The 20,287-nt window shown below is 42.8% G+C and overlaps 1 protein-coding gene across 1 annotated transcript; it reads left to right on the plus strand.

Annotated features, from left to right (window-relative positions):
- Positions 1-254: 254 nt before the first annotated feature.
- Positions 255-19,755, plus strand: LACC1 (laccase domain containing 1). Its single transcript, XM_075265465.1, has 6 exons — positions 255-364; positions 7,839-8,452; positions 10,024-10,205; positions 12,145-12,310; positions 15,370-15,595; positions 19,398-19,755. Exons 2-6 carry the CDS (start codon positions 7,855-7,857, stop codon positions 19,567-19,569), a joined length of 1,344 nt encoding a protein of 447 aa, XP_075121566.1. The 5' UTR covers positions 255-364; positions 7,839-7,854; the 3' UTR covers positions 19,570-19,755.
- The last annotated feature ends 532 nt before the right edge of the window (positions 19,756-20,287 follow it).

The following is a 20,287-nucleotide window of genomic DNA, read 5'->3' on the forward strand; positions in this document are numbered from 1 at the left end:
AAACTAGCACACAGTTTATCTGCATGTGGTCTTACTAAATACAGAATTTGCTTGAAGGAAAGTCTGTTTGGTATTTCAAAAAAAGGCAGTGTAATCCAGGTAAAGACTTCCAGAGTTCACGTAATTCTCTGAATTATATTGCCACTTCTGTTTAGACAGTGAAAATTTCCTGGGAAAGTCACTTCTTTTAACACTGCAACATTATACTTTATGCAAACAATTTGTAAGCAGCCTGTGGCTACTGCGGGAGAGAAGAAGGAGGAGACTGTGATCTACGTGTGCACTATGTCACCAAGAACTCTTGTACTTATAGGAAGTAAACTCTGCACTCACTGAAAGCTTATGCACTGCATGACAAAGACTGGTAGGTCACATTACTTCTTCATACAATATTTATTTGCTTCATTTTAGAAGAAATCATTTGATTAAATTAGGAAGACTATGGAGTGCGGAGTGTTTTATTATAATAATATAGTACAATAACCTCCCAGCGTTTACAGCCATGTCAGAGTGCAGAGTGCATACAGTATACAGCTTGAGCTGGGAGTTAATGCAGTTACTTATGTGTAGACGAAATACCTAATATTGTATTATGCTAACCTGTTCTTGCAGTTGTGTATATTGATTAAGTTAAGCTTTGCTGCAGGGTACGTATCTGAATAATACATAATAATTTATACAATGGGTAGACCTCAATGTGCTGCAATCCTTATAAAGCTAACATGCGTGGAGTGGAAAAGATACTAAGAGCTGTTTGTAGTTTGACAATCAATAGTAATGCGCTTATAAAAGATTTCTCAACATAGCGTTTACTGAACCCTCCATCTAATATATAGATCCTCAGTCTGTCTGAAATAGGAATACATGAGGAGGAGTGAGGGGGATTGTCAATTGGTTCACAAACTCTTTATGCCCATGCTGACTTTTTTTAGGTGACTGATAACCATATTGTACAGAGGCAATCTTAGTGCCAACATTGTATGAAGATGACCTATGTGAAGTTCCCCTGGTGATTGCCAGAATAAATGAATTATCATTGACTATAGTGACTGTATCATGTGCACGCCTGAAAAAGAATGATTACATGTCTTTCTCTCTCTATATACATATATAATACCCGGCGTTTTTAGGCAATGTATGAAATGGGAGAATTGTTACGTACTTTGCCTAGGCATTGTATAGAATACCTAGGGCTTGTACACATGGGGCAAGAGGGGCGGATTTTGGCGCTGAATCCACACCATAATCTACCCCCTCACAATAGAGGTCTATGTCTATGCCCTTTCTTCAGGCGGATTCTGCGGCTGATTCAGCCTAGCGGCAGCGCCCTCCAGACTAGGCCCATTCATTTGGGCCTACTCCGGAGTGGGAAGCCACGACAATTGTGGCAGGCGCATTTTGGCCCTATTCTGACAGAATCAAGACCAAAATACGCCACATGGTACCCCGTGTAAATGGGGCCCTAGCTATTCTATATAATGACGAATGCTATTTAGGCAAAGTATGAAACCCCCCCAAAAATGAGCTCTGTGAAGTGGCGTGAAATGTAATGCAAACAGTCCGTGACGTAATACTGGATGTTAGTACTGACACCTTCTTTAACAGGATAGACATTTGTTTCCTACAATCATCACATCATAGCGATTCAGCAACCAATAGTCCCTGCGGTATAATGGGGACATATACATATATAGAATATTACACATATGCTCTATAATGTGCACACATCACCATTAACCCCTTCACTATCCCCATTTCTCATGAAGTTTATGGTGGGAGTCTGTAAGTTGCCCTTTCAGTGCAGTCAGAAGATACACCCCCCACAGTCTTCCTACTCCAATTTGCCCCATGACAGGCAGCCCATAAGCCCTGAGGCGATGCCTGAACCCCTATAGAAGTAGCACGACAAGGGTTACTCCAATGTGGGGGGTGTCCTATCAGTTACAGGTACGGGGACCCAGAGAGGAGATGACAGCACCACTGGCCTCCCCCCCATAATGACAAATGCACTCGCCCAGCCCCCCTTCCCCCCCCATAGTCCTGCTCAAACTGAAAAATTCAAACCTGATACCCCAGGAGGCTCAGTGTGCCCGGGGAGCTTCAGGGGATTTTTTAAGGATTTTTGTCAGATTTTTCCTGACAGGTGTTATTAAGTGAGGTGGAGGGGTGAGTACTGCCCACCGAGCTGTCAGCATCCCCGGGGGAGGGCTCCGGGCTCAGCATCTCATGTGTTAGGTGTTAGCGGTGAGCCCCGGTCCTGACCAGTCTCCTATACCGACACTCCGTAGCGCTGGTGTCTTTCATTACCTGTCATATATATATATATATATATATATATATATATATATACTGTATATATATATATATATATTATATATATATATATATATATATATATATATATCCTATTAATATTGTAAAGGTGAATGTTTGTGAGTTTGTGAGTTTGTGGGTTTGTGTGTTTGGATGATTGTGAGTTTGTTCCTCAATCACAGCCAAACGGCTGAATGGATTTTGGGGAAATTTCACACACACACACACACATATTTGCCAGGAAATGGTAGTAGGCTACTTAAAATGTGGGTCACTCACCCCAAATTGCCACTGTGACCCTCCAAAGACACCTCTGGGCTTGCCTGTAGAACCTGGCATTCCTCCTATTGGTGCATGGCAGGCTGTGGGCGGGCTATAGAGGCAGGGCTGCAGCATCATAGGTTGGGGGCTGAATGTGGGCGTGCCGATTGAGCAGGGACACAGTGAGGAAGATGGCGGCAGCCCACATCGTCCCGGAGCCGCAGCTATCCAAGCCCACCTGCACACATGCCGGACGGAGGAGGCTGCTTCACCCGACACTAGACATACAGGTCAGTGCAGCGGGGGGGAGGGGGTGTCCTGGGGAGGGGGGGTGTCCCCAGGGATCAACGTCGTTCCCCAGCTTCATGTCCCCCTCCTACATCAGCCCCAGTGTAGTAGCATTTACCTTGGCCTCGCTCCCTCGCCACCGCTCTCTCGCTCGCTCAGTCCACATAGATTGCGCGTCATAGCAACCTGACGCTGGGGCCTTGCTAGGACACACACAGGCAGCAGCGAGCGGAGAAAGCAGCAGTGACGGAGCGTGGCCAAGGTAAGTGCTAATACACTGGGGTCGATGTAGGAGGGGGACATGAAGCTGGGGGCAGAGATGGAGGGACATGAATCTGGGGGCAGAGATGTGGGGACATGACGCTGGGAGCAGAGATGGGGGGACATACAGCTGGGGAAGAGATGGGGAGACATAAAGCTGGGGGCAGAGATGGGGGACATGAAGCTGGGGGCAGAGATGGAGGGGACATGAAGCTGGGGGCAGAGATGGGGGGACATACAGCTGGGGAAGAGATGGGGAGACATAAAGCTGGGGGCAGAGATGGGGGACATGAAGCTGGGGGCAGAGATGGAGGGGACATGAAGCTGGGGGCAGAGATGGTGGAACATAAAGCTGGGGGCAGAGATGGGGGACCATGAAGCTAGGGGCAGAGATGAGGGACATGAATCTGGGGGCAAAGATGGTGGAACATAAAGCTGGGGCAAAGATGGGGGGACATGAAGCTGTGGGCAGAGATGGGGGGACAAGAAACTGGGGCAGAGATGGGGGGACATGAAGCTGGAGGCAGAGATGGGGGGGCAGAAACTGGAGGCAGAGATGGAGGGACAAGAAACTAGGGCCAGAGATGGGGGGGCAAGAAAGTGGGGGCAGAGATGGGGGGACAAGAAACTGGGGACAGAGATGGGGGGACACAGATGGGAGGGACAAGAAACTAGGGGCAGCAATGGGGGGACAAGAAACTGGGGGCGGCAATGGCAGGACAAGAAACTGGGGCCAGAGATGCAGGGACAAGAAACTGGTGCCAGAGATGGGGGGACAAGAAACTGGGGCCAGAGATGGGGGGATAAGAAACTGTGGGGACAAAAAACTGGGGCTAGAGATGGGGGAGCAAGAAACTAGGGGCAGAGATGGGGGGGGACAAGAACCTGCGGGCACAGATGGGGGACAAGAAACTGGCGGCAGAAATGGGGGGACACGAAACTAGAGGGAAGAGATGGGGGGGACAAGAAACTGGGGGCAGAGATGGGGGGACAAGAAACTGGGGCAAAGAGATGGGGGGCAAGAAACTGGGGGCAGAGATAGGGGGACAAGGAATTGGCGGCAGAGATGGGGGGACAACACATATAAGCGGTTCAACGCCACCGCCAACCACCTCTTCGTCTTCTTTTGCCGGCTGGGGTCAGACTTGTGCGCCTGTATAGTCGGCTCTGCCATCGGGACCCAGGCAAAGCCGAGAGCCCAGGCCGGCCGGCGTCCATTTTTTTGGACAAAAAAATGGCCGCCGACCAGCTTGTGCACTTGGCTGTTTCCTGCGTCCCGATGGCAGAGCCAACTGTGCAGGCGCCGGAGTGTGACTCCAGCCGGAAGAAGACGGCAGAAGAGGCGGTTGCTGTTGAAGATGGAGGCACCACTGGAGAGAGTTCTCTGGCAGCATTGGGGATGCCCCCAGTGCTGTTTAAGCGCTGGGGCCCTCCCCCAGTGCGGCGAAAGAACTCATTTGCATACCGGTAAAAACCGGTATTTCTACCGAACAGTAGGCCGAAGGAGACTGATAAAGGTAGGAGACGAATAGCCTTTCTTATGGCTATTTCGACGTGTCAACTAGAAAAAAAAGTGTTTAAATGATAGGATCCCTTTAAACTTTCCTCCAATCACCACCTGCTCTTATAACAGGTAATAGTTTGTAACTGGGATAAGAGCGGGGAGTGAGCAGGGGAAAGCTCGTACTACTGTACTCAGAAGAATCTGTGTGACATCAGATGTCACGTGACTAGGTAGGCGTGTCTTTGTAACCTGTGCACTGCTGGAAGAGATGGAGACATGTGTGGTCTAAGGTACTGGAGGGATGTGGGGTGCAAGGTGGAATGTGTGGAGGGAGATACAAGGTTCAGGATGTACTGGGGGTTGCAGGGTGTACTGTGGAGGGATATGGGGTGCAAGGTTGACCGTGTGGGGGGAGAGATGTGAGATGCAGGGTGGACTGTGTGCGAGGGGAAGATGTGGGTTTCAGGGCGTATTGTGGGTTGCAGGGTGTACTGTGGTGGGATGTAGGGTGCAAGGTTGACTGTGGGTGGGGGAGAGATGTGGGGTGCATGGGTGTACTGTGGGGGGTTGAAATGTGGGGTGCATGGGTGTACTGTGGAGGGGTGAAATGTGGGGTGCATGGGTGTACTGTGTGTGTGGGAGATGTGGGGTGCATTGGTGTACTGTGGGGGAGAGATGTGGGGTGCAGTGTGTATTGTGTGTGGAGGAGATGTTGGGTGCATGGGTATACTGTGGGGTGCTTGGGTGTACTGTGAAGGGAGGCATATGGGGTGCAGGGTGTACCCAATGAGAAATGGATGGGAATGGGTGGAGTCAATTTAGAAGTGGGTGGAGCTAAATTTGTCGAGGCATGTCCACATTTTGTCCCTCTTTCTGTTCTTTAAAAGTTGTGAGGTGTGTGTGTGTGTGTGATATAAACATATATATTTTGCAAAGAATACAGATGATATTAACATAGGTTGATATGGCCAACTGACACATCTGATGTGTAGGTCCATATCAAGGAAATGAAGAATTGGATTTGGTGAATGTTACATACTCAATATTTTTGTTCTTACGAGAGATAAGCCACTGCCAGAGGTGTCTAAGGCCTGGTTCACATCTGCCTTTCATTGCTCTACGCATTGACAAGCGGTGAGCAATGAAACCACATGGACCCCATAGACTATAATGAAGTCTGTGTGTTTTCTGCGGGCTGCCTGCACGAGTCATGCGGAAATAAAAGTACTTCATGAACTACTTTCCTCTCTGCATGACTCATGTGGACACCTCGCGGAAACACATGGACCCCATTATAGTCTATGGTGTCCGTGTGCTTTCATAAGCTCACCACTTATCAATGCATTTGGTATTCTGTTCAGGGGGGTCCACTCCCTTTTTCATAACATATGTATGCTTAGCTGGGGGTCTGCGGGTTGGGGAGGAATAGCTGTTTGGCCAAATAAAATAAAAAATGTAATGCATCTTACTTGTCCAACCACCCTACTATTGAATACAGTGAAGAAACTGTTGAATATAGCTTGTGGTGGGAGGAGAGTCTGCATGGAATAATTCAGACACTGATATAATGATTTTCCAATACAGTATATTGCCCCTCTTCTTTGTCCCCCACACATAATATTGCCCCCTTTATTTGGCCCCCACACAGTGCCACATTAGGCCTATTGGATTATTCCAACACATAGTGGCTGATATTTTACTCATTCATCCCCACACCTGTCTACACCCACCTCCACTTCAGCCTCCAGAGGCAGTACACAATATGTCCCGCTGCTGAACAACCTCCAGACATCACCTCTAGAGATGAGCGAATAGGGATGAATGGATGCGGCCGCACTCTGGCCGGCGCTTGACCTCTTGAAGTTCTCCTGTTCCCATTCATTCCTATGTGAGCAATGTATTCGAAACTAGAGTTTTGAATAGTATTCGCTCATGTCTAATCACCTCCTAGTTTCAGAATTGATATGTAATGGGAAGTGCTTGCTACAGCCTGAAGCCGAGGCAGTCCTGAACAGGAATAGAGATAGGTGAGTAAAATATTGGCTAATTCCTGTCAGAACAATCCAATAGGTTGCGGTCAATTAAAAAAAAATCCATAATGCAAGCGACCTCTGCAGGGCTCCCCTTTTCTCAGTTGCTTGGGTGACGTTATGGCCAAATCCACCTCTGTGTCTATAATTAGTGTGAATCTGGCTACTAAAAGAAGGTAGAGCATTCTAAAAAATGAGCCGACTTATTTTGCTTTGGTAGATTTAACATGTTTTTGTTAAGTTATGAAAGTAAAACAAGTTTGCATTCTTCAGAATTCTGAAGTTATAGAGTATTTAGAAAAAAAGATCCTCTTTCCTTGTTTATTTTTGCTGACATTATGTTGACTTTATATACACTATGCTGACATTACTTACTGCACATGCCAGTTTTATACAGCCACCCCCCCCACCCCCCCTTTATCCTTCTTGCATCATAAAAGGTAAATATTGGTTATTTAGACCAGTTTTAGAGGATGTTACCAGTCTTTTGGAGTACAGTGTTTACTCTTGGGCTGTCTCCTTTCATACAAGGGGCAAAACTATTCATTTGTACTGTTATGAAGACAAGCTCTGGGGTTTTCTTATTTAAAATTAATTTAATTTGTCAAATTAATCTCATTAATTTTCAGCCCCTCCATCTTTCACTCACCTTGTAGGCTCAGATGAATGGGTTAATCATTGGAGTGACTGGCGCCCTGCAGCCATGAAATTCATGGCAAGTTTGAGCGGGACACTTATTTTTTTAGCGTTCCACTTTGATCTCTGTCTCCTGTTGTACTCTTGGCAGGGTCCCTGCACCATATTCGCCATGTGAACATACCCTTATGGTCTCAGGTTAAAATATTTTCAAATTCTGTTCACCCTAGAAGAAGGTAAAATTGTAATGTAAGAGAGCACTGCATTGTGTTCAGTGTGTTTTTTTTTTGTTTTTTTTTATTTCACTTAGTCCACTAATCCTTTGAAATTCCTTGAAATTTATAAAAATGTGAGAGAGAACATAAGAAAGTCTGCTAAACATCTTTAAAGGAGTCTGCTACCTCCAGAACAGTCTCTACAACATCATATGAGCGATTTAGAGGGAATTATGGTGGTGGTAGACTCCCTTTTAAGCTAGGCTTTTTATACCAGTCTAACCTGGACTTTTTTTTTTTTTTTATAAATGTCTCAATTTCATCTTTCAGATATTACAGGACAAAGATGGTTGAAGAAACTTGCAAGGAAGAAGTTGTATTGATAGATCTTTATGACTCTGGTTGTCATAAAAACAAAAGCCTCAACAAAGACAAAGCTTTACAGCATATACGGACTATTACTCAAAAACACTATGGCGCCAATATACCATTCACCTACTTCATGGTCTACCAAGATCCTATATATAAGGATAATAAATCAGATAAACATTCTGATATACCAGAAATGGACCTTGATAGCTTAAAAAATGGATTTAAGATTGTAAAGGACACAAGTTTAGCTGCTATACTTTATACTATCAAACAAGAAATAGACACGTTAGATATAAGCACTGCACTTATTATTCTGCCCCAGCAGAAGAAGCTAGAAATGGATATATACCTAGATCAACTGTTTACTGCTATGTATACTTTCACACTAGAATATTTCACCATTCAGCATTGTAAAGAGAATACTATACAACGATGTGGTACAGAACCAGAGAAGAATGAACTGTCTGATGAAGATGCCAAAGAACATGCAAGAAGAAACATCAAGTCATACCTACAAAGCCTCCCGAGTCTAAAAGGGGAGCTAGTAATCCTTAAATCACAGAAAATACCAGGTAAATGAGGTTTGAACACTATATTTATAGGCGTTTATAGACATGGGCATATATGCCAGAGACTGGTAGATGAATAAACAAAGGTGAAGCTGTGTAACAGTCATTGTTTCCAGACACATGATCCGGGAGATGTTTGTCTGGCTCTTACGGGAAGGTAACAGAGCACTGCTGTACCTGACCACAAAGCACTTCTTGTAAATACACTAAGAATCACTGGCACGCATACACCTACATGGGCGGTACCAATAGTATTATACTATATTGCACTGTTCCTGTGTCTGGAGACACTGCAGTACTAGGCTCTTTCTTGTGCTGAATGTTGACTGGCCATTGGTACAGCAGCAGTCTCATTTAACTGAATGGGCATGAGTTACAACAGCCCCTAAGTTATGTATGGTACTGTGCTCGGTATTCAGTGAAGAGGTCACAGTATTCCATAAGATAGATGTAGGCGTGCCCCTGCTGGGTGTGATGGGTGCTCACTCCATTTCACTTTAATGGGAGCGCTGGAGATAGCCAAAGTAGAGTATTTGGCTATCTCCAATACTCTCATTAAAGTGAAGATATTTGGCTGGAAGTCAAAAAAAATTGGGTGGTCCTCACTACATGTGATGGCATGCAGGCAGAGGGTGCACATGTGCTATCGTTATTGGTCCCTGGAGGCTCAGTGGACCAAAAGCTTTTCTGTAACATAAGTAGACATCAGCATTATAGATAATACATAGTTACTAGTGACCCCATTACATACTTTGCATTGGGTTGCATGAGTTTCCTGTTATGCCCCTACATGTAGGTGTTAGTAACCTATGGAGACATTGGAGAGGTAATGAATAGGCTGACGACACTCAAATATATTTCTCTGAACCAGACATTACCTCTCTGTTGGCCAGAGTTCCAAAATGTCTAGTGGCCGTAGCCTCTTTTCTCACCTCGCCCCACATCGCACGTCCCCCTACCTGACCCATCCTACCATTGCAGGAAAAATGCGTTCCCACTGTGTTTTTCCCACAGTATTTTTTGGCTGCTGCTTCCTAGCCTTAACTATGTATTCGTGTCTCTAGGGGCTCTTACAGTAAGGGTGTCTTCTTAAGATACATCTGCTGCTGCTGCTTCTGCAATCTAAGCACTGGAAAAATAGCATGTAAAGGATTATTGGATTTGTTGGATGCATTCTTCACAACATCCTGTAGATGGTGCTGTACAACTATAAGATGACTTCTCATGCTTTACATTTCTATAGATCTCACTCTGAATGTATTGATAGTTAGAAGCTGCAATAAAAATATTTGTTCTTTATGCTCATAGTGACTACATGACTAATAGAATACAATGGTTTCATTGCCTGACAATCCAACACCCTAGAGAAGTGAATGTCTTACCTGAGCACAAGCAAAATAACTACATTTGGGCTAATTGTCAGGAATGCAGAGGGCGCCATGTTATCATATCTATTATGTGGCATCTTAGTCTTAATGGTATTGGATTGGACATTGGCTTAGGAGATGCTCGGTCTATATCCTCCATTGAGCATTACTTCATTTTCATAGTTTTCATTATGTATCTGTCTACAGAGGATATCTTTCTTCATGGATTTACTACACGATGTGGTGGCGTATCTTCTATACCGACCCTCAGCTCCCTAAATCTTTTCTGCAGTCCAAAAAGAAGGGATCCAAAGGGGGTTGTTGCAGAAAATTTCCGCCGTCTTGGAAAAGCTGCAGGATTTGATCCTCAGACATATGTTCCTGTCAAGGTAATTTAGTTCCAGTTTATATTTTTTAAGTCCTGGCACTATATTCTGCTTTGTTTCATTTACCATTATATATACTTGCTGGAGGGCCCACAGTAGAAACACTGCACTTGCTGCCTTTTGTGCCATTCACCCCATCTCTTAGATTGGAAACTTTCTGTTTGATTATTACTAGTGTGTCTTTCTAAAAAAACTCCCATTCACTTGTATAAGAGCTGAGCTGTGTTAACCTGGCACAGCAACTACACACAATTGTCTGCTTCAGGCTTTGTTCTCTGTATAGCAGTTTCTGGAAACAGCTGATCAGCGACGGTGCTGGGTATTATATCCCCACCAATATAATATGATGACTAATCCTAAGTATAGGTTATCATAGAAACACAGAGGATTGACAGCAGAAAAATACTACTTGATCCATTTAGTCTGCCTATATACTGTACTTTTACCATTTTACCATAGGTTTAACTTCATCTGATGGTTGTAAAACTAATCTGTTGGTTCCAAGTCTCAACTAATCCTTTCAGTGATATAATATTACCAGACGTTGCTTCACTAATTTCAGATTGTGCCCCAATGTTCTTGCGTTTAGTTTTCAATAGTGTTTGCCATGAAAACCCCTCTAAGTATGTACTGTATTTGTGGTGCTGGGGCCTGTGCAAGGATCTATGTTTGACTTATGACCTAAAAGCCCTGATTTATATACAGAAAGCTTTAGTAGAGAAGTGAATAAGCTTATAGCAGTAAATCAGAATGTAGACAAAGTGCAAATTTGCTAGTATATTTAACTTTAAGTTATTGAATTATTGGTATTTTTTATTTGGTTGTAGCAGCCACTTTCGGAGCATGCAGCCATATTGGTTGTCACATTTGAATTACTGTAGCAGATCATGGTAAAACTGTCAACTTGGTAGAAGATGCTTACAAATGAAGCTCTTGGAGTTTTTCTGAATTTATCTTAGTGTGTGTGTGTGTGTGTTTTAGAGAAGGAGAATTGTGTGAATGATGGCAATCTCTGTACAGTGCTTAAAGGGATTTAATCATTGAAATGCAATTTTTTCTCCCTAACACGTAGGAATAGTCTTAAGAAGGGCTATTTTTCTCCTACTTTTAGATTTCTTCTCTGCGCTGCCGTTCGGTAGAAATCCTGTTTTTTTTCTGTATGCAAATGAGTTCTCTCGCAGCACTGGGGGCGGTCCGCAGGATTCAAACAGCACTGGGGGCGTCTGCAATGCTGCAAGAGAAATCTCCAGCACCGCCTCTATCTTCGCTTGGAACGGCCTCTTCCTGTATCTTTTCCGGCGCTGGCTTCAAACTTCTAGGCATACGCAGTTGGCTCTGCCGTTGGTCCTCGGGCAGAGCCGATTGCGCATACCCGCAGACATTTTCTTGTGGCCGCTTACCCCAGCTTACTGTGTAAGCAGCCACAGGAAAATGGCTGCTTAGACAAGTTTACTGTGTAAATTGCTGCAGGCATGCGCAGTCAGCTCTGCCCGAGGCCCGAAGGCAGAGCCAACTGCGCACGCCTAGAAGTTTGAAGCCCACAGTGCTGCGAGAGAACTCATTTGCATACAGACGAAAACTGGGATTTCTGCCGAACGGTGGTGCAGAGAAGACATCTAATAGCCTTCTCCCTACATGTTAGGGAGAAAAAAATGCATTTTAATGATTGAATCCCTTTAAGGACTGAGGTGTAGCTATGAGAGTGGAATAGCATTAGCAGTTGCTATTGGACCCTGACCCCTGTAGGGGCCAAAAATGTCCCATTGCCGCATAAAATAAACCACTATTCTAAATGGCACAAGGGCCCCATTACAGTTTATGCATCAGATCTCAGGACCTTCAAATTAGCTTTCTTCAGTACATATTCTGGCTTTGTATGAGCAAATTATTACTTACTCAATGGTTATTATTGCATTCTTAGTTGATTTTACACTTCTTGCAGGTTGATCATGCAGAGAATGTTTGGATCATGGGAAAACCAGAGCCTCCGTGTTATGATGGGATAGTGACCAATCATAAAGGTGTGACTATAGCCGCTCCTGGGGCAGACTGTATACCAATCCTCTTCTGTGATCCAGTTAGAAGGGCATGTGGAGCTGCCCATTCTGGTAAATTCCTTTATTCTGCTACTTCTAATTTAACATCCTACTAATCCTATCCTATCCTACTAATCCTACTAATCCTACTAATATTATAAATGTGAAAGTTTGTATGTTTGTGTGTTTGGATGTTTGTTACTCAATCACGCAAAAACGGCTGAACGGATTTGGCTGAAGTTTGGCACATACATAGATAGGAACCCCAATTAAAATGTAGGCTACTTTTTATCCCGGTAAATGATGTCACTACGTGACCGTTAAGCACGAATTTAGACACACACTACGTTTGAGGACCTTTGATGACGTCATCACAGGGTCTTCAGCCGTCCCATAGGATAACGCTATGTGGTGGGAGGAGCTACACACTAATTTGGGGCGAAGCTAAACAGGAGGGAGCCAGACAGTGTGAAAGCCGAAGAAAATGGAGTCTCATAGAAGATCAGGAGACTACAGAACATACTGGCTGTGTCTGGACAAGAGGAGTATATTGGCTGTAGAGTTTCAGTGAGTACGACGGGGAATCTGTTGTTCTGCCTCAGATGGGGGAGGGGGGAGAACTGTTGTACATTTCAGCAACATCCATTCAGCCATCTCTAACACACAAGCTGCTCAGACACCCTCACACAACACAAGCCCTGTATTCAAAATTAGTAGATGTAGCCAAGCTGAGGCGGCGCACTAGCAGTTTGTGTGCGTAACACGGGGGCATGTGGTCTTCGGACTGTGCTGGGGGGGGGAGGGCGAACTGTGTCAAATTTCATCAGCAGACATTCAGCCATGTCTAACACAGACACTGCTAGGACACTAAGTCAAGACAACCCCTGTGATCCAAATTGCCCGATGTAGCCGAGCTGAGGCAGCGAGGTACCACAGCTTGCTCTGCTCTCCATACGCATGTGCATACAGCTGGGGCTGCTGCACATATGCACAGATGTAGCAGAGCCGACATGCGGACGCAGGCGGATCACCGCCAACTACATTTGGCTAATTATAAGTGGCTCATTGACAACAACAACTCGCAGACGAAGTCGCGTGCAGAAGCTAGTTTTCTATCATTGTAAATGGTCTAATCTATAAGATATTGTTGTATACTTACTTGGCCATACTGCTTTATAAAAATAATACACTTTATTGTAGCGTTTAAACTAATCTTACATTATAATAAATCTTTATTCAATCTATTACATAATGTGATGTAACGATACAATACTTAGTATTTTATTACTGAATGTGTACTGTTTTAGTAATACAGTAGATGGCGCTGTAGATACATATATGCAGATACAAACCGTATCCAAGTGCTACTGTAGCTGCTAACAGTTTACCATCAAGCCATCCAGTTCTTTGTTAATAGTTGTCTTGTGCCACATGTATACCTTATTCGCTCCTGGATTCTTGATATTGCTGAAACATTTGTAGCTTTATGATCACCGGTGACCCAACCAGGTATATATTATGTAATGAAAAATCATGATGGATTCTCTTTGGATATGTAACATGGAAAATTGGTTTAGTCATCTTTGTCATAATATTACTGATCCTTCCTATTGAGGTTGTAAATGTAAAGATGAACGTCTTGAAGAAAAGTGATGATGAATGATACTTTGTAGTAGACATCTAGTCACAATCGCAGGTGCAGAGGTAGTTGTCAAATCTGGACCCATGCGCCATATCACACAGTGGCAGAAGTTATAAGATTAATTGTACAATTACATTAGTAGGTTCCATTACTGTAGAAATCCTTTCTATACTTACTGTTCAGCTCTGCTGTATAGGACTCGGAGCTCTCTCCTTGTTCCTGAGCCCAAGGTCATTACTCGGGGGACTTAGGCTGTAGTTCGGATACTGCAGTGCAGAAAACATTTATACTGCAATATCTGGATCAAATTGGAGCTGCAGTAAGAATTTAGCTTAAAGAAGAAAGGGATGTAATGTCCATGTAATATGAATACTGGAGGGCTCTTTTAAAAAAATATCAATTGTGCATCATATTATAGAAAAGATGTCATGGAAAAAGTAAGTCTGCGCAAGAAGGAGACTATGTGACAGGGATGCCCTTAACTCAGCACAACCTGTGAGGTTGCAGGGGCACATCTTATGTCATTACTGAAAGTACATATTGGCTGTGTGGGCCTAGCATCATAGATCATGTAACAATGGGAGCTGTGATGTAGTAATGCCGCATAGCGACTATACAGGCTTTTTTTGGCTCCATGCACTGTGTAGTACAGTACTCCCAAATGGCTGATCTGTGCAGGGCCATCTGCTGCCCCCATCATTCAAATATATGTGACCTATCCTAAGGATATTATATAAAAAAAAATCCCAGACAGCTTTTTTAATGATGCCCACTAATGAACCCTAAAAAAAACCCCCATACAACCATGATAATAATGCCCCTTTATATTATTGCCCCATATATCTTCATTTCTGATCCTCGATGCAAGAAGTCAGACCAGAGCTGCGCATCTCCTTCCACCTTCTTACTTGTAGGCTGCAAACCTCTTCAGGCCTGCAACCTACAAGGTGCCATGGCCGAAATACATCTGCATCCCAGCTCGTGGCCTCCTATGCTGGGACACTACATCCTAGGTGTGGTCAGAGCACCCTATAGGCTACAGGCCTGAAGAGGATTGTGGCCTACAAGCAACAGAATAGTGGTGCAGGAAGCCATTAGCTTCCTCCTTTGCCATGCAGGCAACTACATTGGCATCTTTGTAGAAGCCAATATAGTTGAAATTGCAGCGGCCTGGGGGTAGTCTCCACTAAGTCAGTGGGCCTGGGAGCATCACCCCCTTCTCCCCCCCCCCCCCTCCCCACTAGCTACGCCACTTAAATATAGGGTTAGGGCAGCAAATTAATCTTTGTCCTGGATGCAAGGACAAGTCACCATCCAGTCCTATCTGTAGGAAAAGGAAAGAGCTTTTTTAATTACTAATCATACTAATTAATTAAGCAATGCAACCAAACAACACAATAAGTGTAGTAAAAAGGATAGGATAGTAATGTGAATTTTTTTTTTGTGTGTGTGTGTGACTACAAATAAATTGTCTCTATATTTTTTTTAGGTTGGAAAGGCACCTTGCTGGGAGTCTCAATGGCCACAGTAAATGCCATGATATCAGAATATGGGAGTGACGTGAAGGATATACTAGTGGTCCTAGGCCCATCAGTAGGACCATGTTGCTTTACATTAGTACAAGAGGAAGCCAAAGCCTTTCATGAGATTGACCCTCAGTGTGTCCGTCAACCTGAGATCCCTAAACCATATGTTGATATCAGAAGAGCAACTCGGTAAGCAAGTGCTTGTTCTGTGTAACCATATTGCTTAGCATTCTGTTCTGTACGGTTTCCATAGAGGTGTTTAGTTCAGTAGAAGTAAACATGTCCCATAGTACTTGTAGCTTACATAATAGTCCTGGGTCTAAATCTTGTCTAACCACCAAAATTTATGGCTAAAGCTTTATTCACATATCAGTGTTTTGGTCTATATTTTGCATCAGTGTTTTTAAGCTCAGACCAGGAGTGGGGACAACACAAAGATAACATTAATGGAAAAATTTGCAAATGTTCACTGTCTTTGACCTGTTCTTAGTCTTGGCTTGCAAACTCTGATGCAAAGCACTGGTTTGTGAATACTGTCTAAGGCTGAGGCCCCACTCTGAGAAAAAGCAGCTTTTTTTGTTGCAGATTTTGTTGCAGGTTTTTTTAAGCCAAAGCCAAGAATTGCTACAAAAGGAATGGGAAATATAGAGGAAGTTCTTATACAGTCCTATGAAAAAGTTTGGGCACCCCTATTAATCTTAATCATTTTTAGTTCTAAATATTTTGGTGTTTATAACAGCCATTTCAGTTTGATATATCTAATAACTGATGGACACAGTAATATTTCAGGATTGAAATGAGGTTTATTGTACTAACAGAAAATGTGCAATATGCATTAAACCAAAATTTGACTGGTGCAAAAGTATGGGCACCTCAACAGAAAAGTGACATTAATATTTAGTAGATCCTCCTTTTGCAAATATAACAGCCTCTAGTCGCTTCCTGTAGCTTTTAATCAGTTCCTGGATCCTGGATAAAGGTATTTTGGACAAACAATTCAAGTTCAGTTAAGTTAGATGGTCGCCGAGCATGGACAGCCCGCTTCAAATCATCCCACAGATGTTCAATGATATTCAGGTCTGGGGACTGGGATGGCCATTCCAGAACATTGTAATTGTTCCTCTGCATGAATGCCTGAGGATTTGGAGCGGTGTTTTGGATCATTGTCTTGCTGAAATATCCATCCCCGGCGTAACTTCAACTTCGTCACTGATTCTTGAACATTATTCTCAAGAATCTGCTGATACTGAGTGGAATCCATGCGACTCTCAACTTTAACAAGATTCCCGATGCCGGCATTGGCCACACAGCCCCAAAGCATGATGGAACCTCCACCAAATTTTACAGTGGGTAGCATGTGTTTTTCTTGGAATGCTGTTTCTTTTTGGACGCCATGCATAACGCCTTTTTTTATAACCAAACAACTCAATTTTTGTTTCCAAAATGAAGCTGCCTTGTCCAAATGTGCTTTTTCATACCTCAGGCAACTCTATATGTGGCGTGCGTGCAGAAACGGCTTCTTTCTCATCACTCTCCCATACAGCTTCTATTTGTGCAAAGTGCGCTGTATAGTTGACCGATGCACAGTGACACCATCTGCAGCAAGATGATGCTGCAGCTCTTTGGAGGTGGTCTGTGGATTGTCCTTGACTGTTCTCACCATTCTTCTTCTCTGCCTTTCTGATATTTTTCTTGGCCTGCCACTTCTGGGCTTAACAAGAACTGTCCCTGTGGTCTTCCATTTCCTTACTATGTTCCTCACAGTGGAAACTGACAGGTTAAATCTCTGAGACAACTTTTTGTATCCTTCCCCTGAACAACTATGTTGAACAATCTTTGTTTTCAGATCATTTGAGAGTTGTTTTGAGTAGCCCATGATGCCACTCTTCAGAGGAGATTCAAATAGGAGATCAACTTGCAATTGGCCACCTTAAATACCTTTTCTTATGATTGGATACATCTGGCTATGAAGTTCAAAGCTCACTGAGGTTACAAAACCAATTTTGTGCTTCAGTAAGTCAGTAAAAAGTAGTTAGGGGAATTCAAATCAATAAAATGATAAGGGTGCCCATACTTTTGCACCGGTCAAATTTTGGTTTAATGCATATTGCACATTTTCTGTTAGTACAATAAACCTCATTTCAATCCTGAAATATTACTGTGTCCATCAGTTATTAGATATATCAAACTGAAATGGCTGTTGCAAACACCAAAATATTTAGAACAAAAAATGATTAAGATTAATAGGGGTGCCCAAACTTTTTCATAGGACTGTACTTCTACCTTCTGCTCAATCCACTTCTGGCCTTGGCTCAAAAAACCGCAACAAAATCTGCAACAAAAAAGCTGCGTTTCTGCAACATAGGGCCTCACTCAGATGAAAATGGACTTAAACAGAAGACCCCCCCCCCCCCAAAAAAAAAAAAAAAAAAAAAAAAAGCAAAAAAAAAATAAGATTGGGTAAACTACACTTTGGTCTTCATCCAAAAAAATAGACAGAAATGGATCCATTTTTATAAACATTGACACAGGGCGCACAGGGGCGCAAGTGTGAACGCCTCCTTACCTGATTTATTGTATTAGCAAAGTTCAGAGCATGGAGCCTGTACAATGTGCATAAAGGTCTTAAAGCTCCATATTAGGCCTCTGTTTGCTGCTCTACAGGTTTCATGGAGTGCTGTATGTACAGTGATATTCTGTGCTTGAAGTAATGCCTTTAAGGGAGAATACCCCACTACATAATATATCCAATAGAGCAAATCACAGCAACTTTTCTTTTAAACCCATATGAAATCAGTAGCACGTGGATGTATCGTAAAGGTACTACTCACCTATTTGGGAAGCCCTATTAAAGCTACATTCATTGGAGCCATATTCATTATCATTGATGCAACTTTTATAGCATAGATAACAATAGAGCTGGCATAGAAGCTCTATGGCCTACGGGCGAACATGTCTGATTCATGATGAGGTCTGTGTCTTATCATGAATCAAGTGACTACTGTGCCAATATCATCGAGACTGAAGTATAATATGTTTTATATGTGGAGAGAATGCTCTTGCCTGTGTATAATGTAACTGATGCATATACATAAAGGCAGAATGACCGATACGATGTTATTGCTTTTATACAGAGTTTTAATAGTTAAAAATCGCATTAAATGCTATTGATGTGCATTATACATTGCAAAGTTAAAGCACAGATATCTTCAAAGTGTCAGAAAAACTGCAGTAAATGGGTCATATACTTTAGGGAGGATTCAGAACACTATATTGTTAGGGTTGTGTCAATAATTCATGACCAAAGTTCTCCAGAGGAAAATGTTTTATTTAGCTAAGAGAACATTCTGTACAGTCATCTGTGCTAAAAAATAATCCCTATATATTCTTGTTCATGTTTTACATTCTTGTGTCCGTTGCAAAACTGTTTACTTTATCTTTAAAGTTATAGCTTTTGTCTAGTTCAGGTAAGCGAGCTAGTAGGTGACCGGTTGTGTCTAAAATATTGTGTGCCCCAGGCAAATTGTTACGCCTTTGTAAACAATAAAGGAAACGCAGCACTGTTCATTGTGCCGACTGGCAGAAATACAACAAATTGGACCTATTCTGTGCAAAAGCTGATGGTCATCCCTAAACGTCCCTTTAATGGAGACATGTCAAGAATGACAGACCTGTAGTCAGAATGTTTTCCATTTCAGTCCATTCATTTCAATGGGTCGTTATGGGTGTATAACGCGTGTAATTTTGCGCGTGCAATTACGTGCGTTATACACCCGTAACGACCCATTGAAATGAATGGGATCTGTTTTGAGCGCTCACATTCTGACACGTGTATACGTGCCAGAATGCGCGCCCGTAAACTCCGTGTGAACTGGCCCTTAGATGCTGAAATGAATAGGGATTTTGACTCCAATATACAAAGAGCATTGATACTCATAGTATTTTAAAGTAAAATGAATTTTAAATTTGTTTCATGTCACATTTTTTGCAGGATCCTTCTGGAACGGGGCGGCATATTGCCAGAGAATATTCAAGATGATACCATACTGGACAAAAGTAAAAATGTCACACTCTGCACCTCCTGCCATCCTGACACATTTTTTTCTCATGTTCGGGATGGAAATAATTTTGGCACACAAATCTGTTTCATATCTATTAAGTAATAAGCTTCATGGGAAGCAATGATGGTCTCAGGGATTTAGAAGGACCAAATAACCTACTATTTCATCATAACCTAAATGCTACTGACTTCTCTTATTCAATGGAGTGCTGGGTGAAATTGACAGTATTTACACTGACCAGTTTTGTACACTACTGGATTCTCTTCCAACATTCTTCAACCCTCCAAACACTCATTGAAACCTTTCCTCCTCATATGTAGATATAACTGGACGTCTGGACATCTCTTCCACATGACATATATAGAACTCCATTCCCTCAATGTCTGTACCGTATTTATTTCCTGTTCAATAAAGATTTCAAGGTTGTATCGGCAGAGTTTCTATCTAATATATCTTGTTTTACTTGTCTGTCTTGAACTTGTTACAATGTGCTGACCCAGGATTGTGCCATGTAGAGCACTAAGGAATCACAAAACTTTATATATCTAAAGAAAGTAATAATAGTTCAAATAATAATTTCAAACATAATAATACAAAATATTTATTAAATTGCTAATAATTAGATGACATGATTGATTATATTGAAAATTATCTATTAAATTATGATTATATAATGATCAGAATTCTTCATGGTCCTTTGTGCACCTACACGCAATGGCTTACTTAAAAAAGCGGACAGCAGCTTGCTTCTCCTCCTCCCCTCTCCATAGAATTCTTTGTGAGAGTCTGGTTATAGATATAGGTGCTGTTAGAGATAACA

The sequence above is a fragment of the Leptodactylus fuscus genome, chromosome 2 (genome assembly GCF_031893055.1).
Source record: "Leptodactylus fuscus isolate aLepFus1 chromosome 2, aLepFus1.hap2, whole genome shotgun sequence".
Taxonomy (NCBI): domain Eukaryota; kingdom Metazoa; phylum Chordata; class Amphibia; order Anura; family Leptodactylidae; genus Leptodactylus; species Leptodactylus fuscus.

Coding starts and splice junctions, on each gene's coding strand:
- LACC1 (XM_075265465.1), top strand. CDS start 7,855: ATGGTTGAAGAAACTTGCAAGGAAGAAGTTGTATTGATAGATCTTTAT. Junction 8,453..10,023: donor TAAATCACAGAAAATACCAG/GTAAATGAGGTT, acceptor ATCTGTCTACAG/AGGATATCTTTCTTCATGGA. Junction 12,311..15,369: donor ATGTGGAGCTGCCCATTCTG/GTAAATTCCTTT, acceptor TATTTTTTTTAG/GTTGGAAAGGCACCTTGCTG.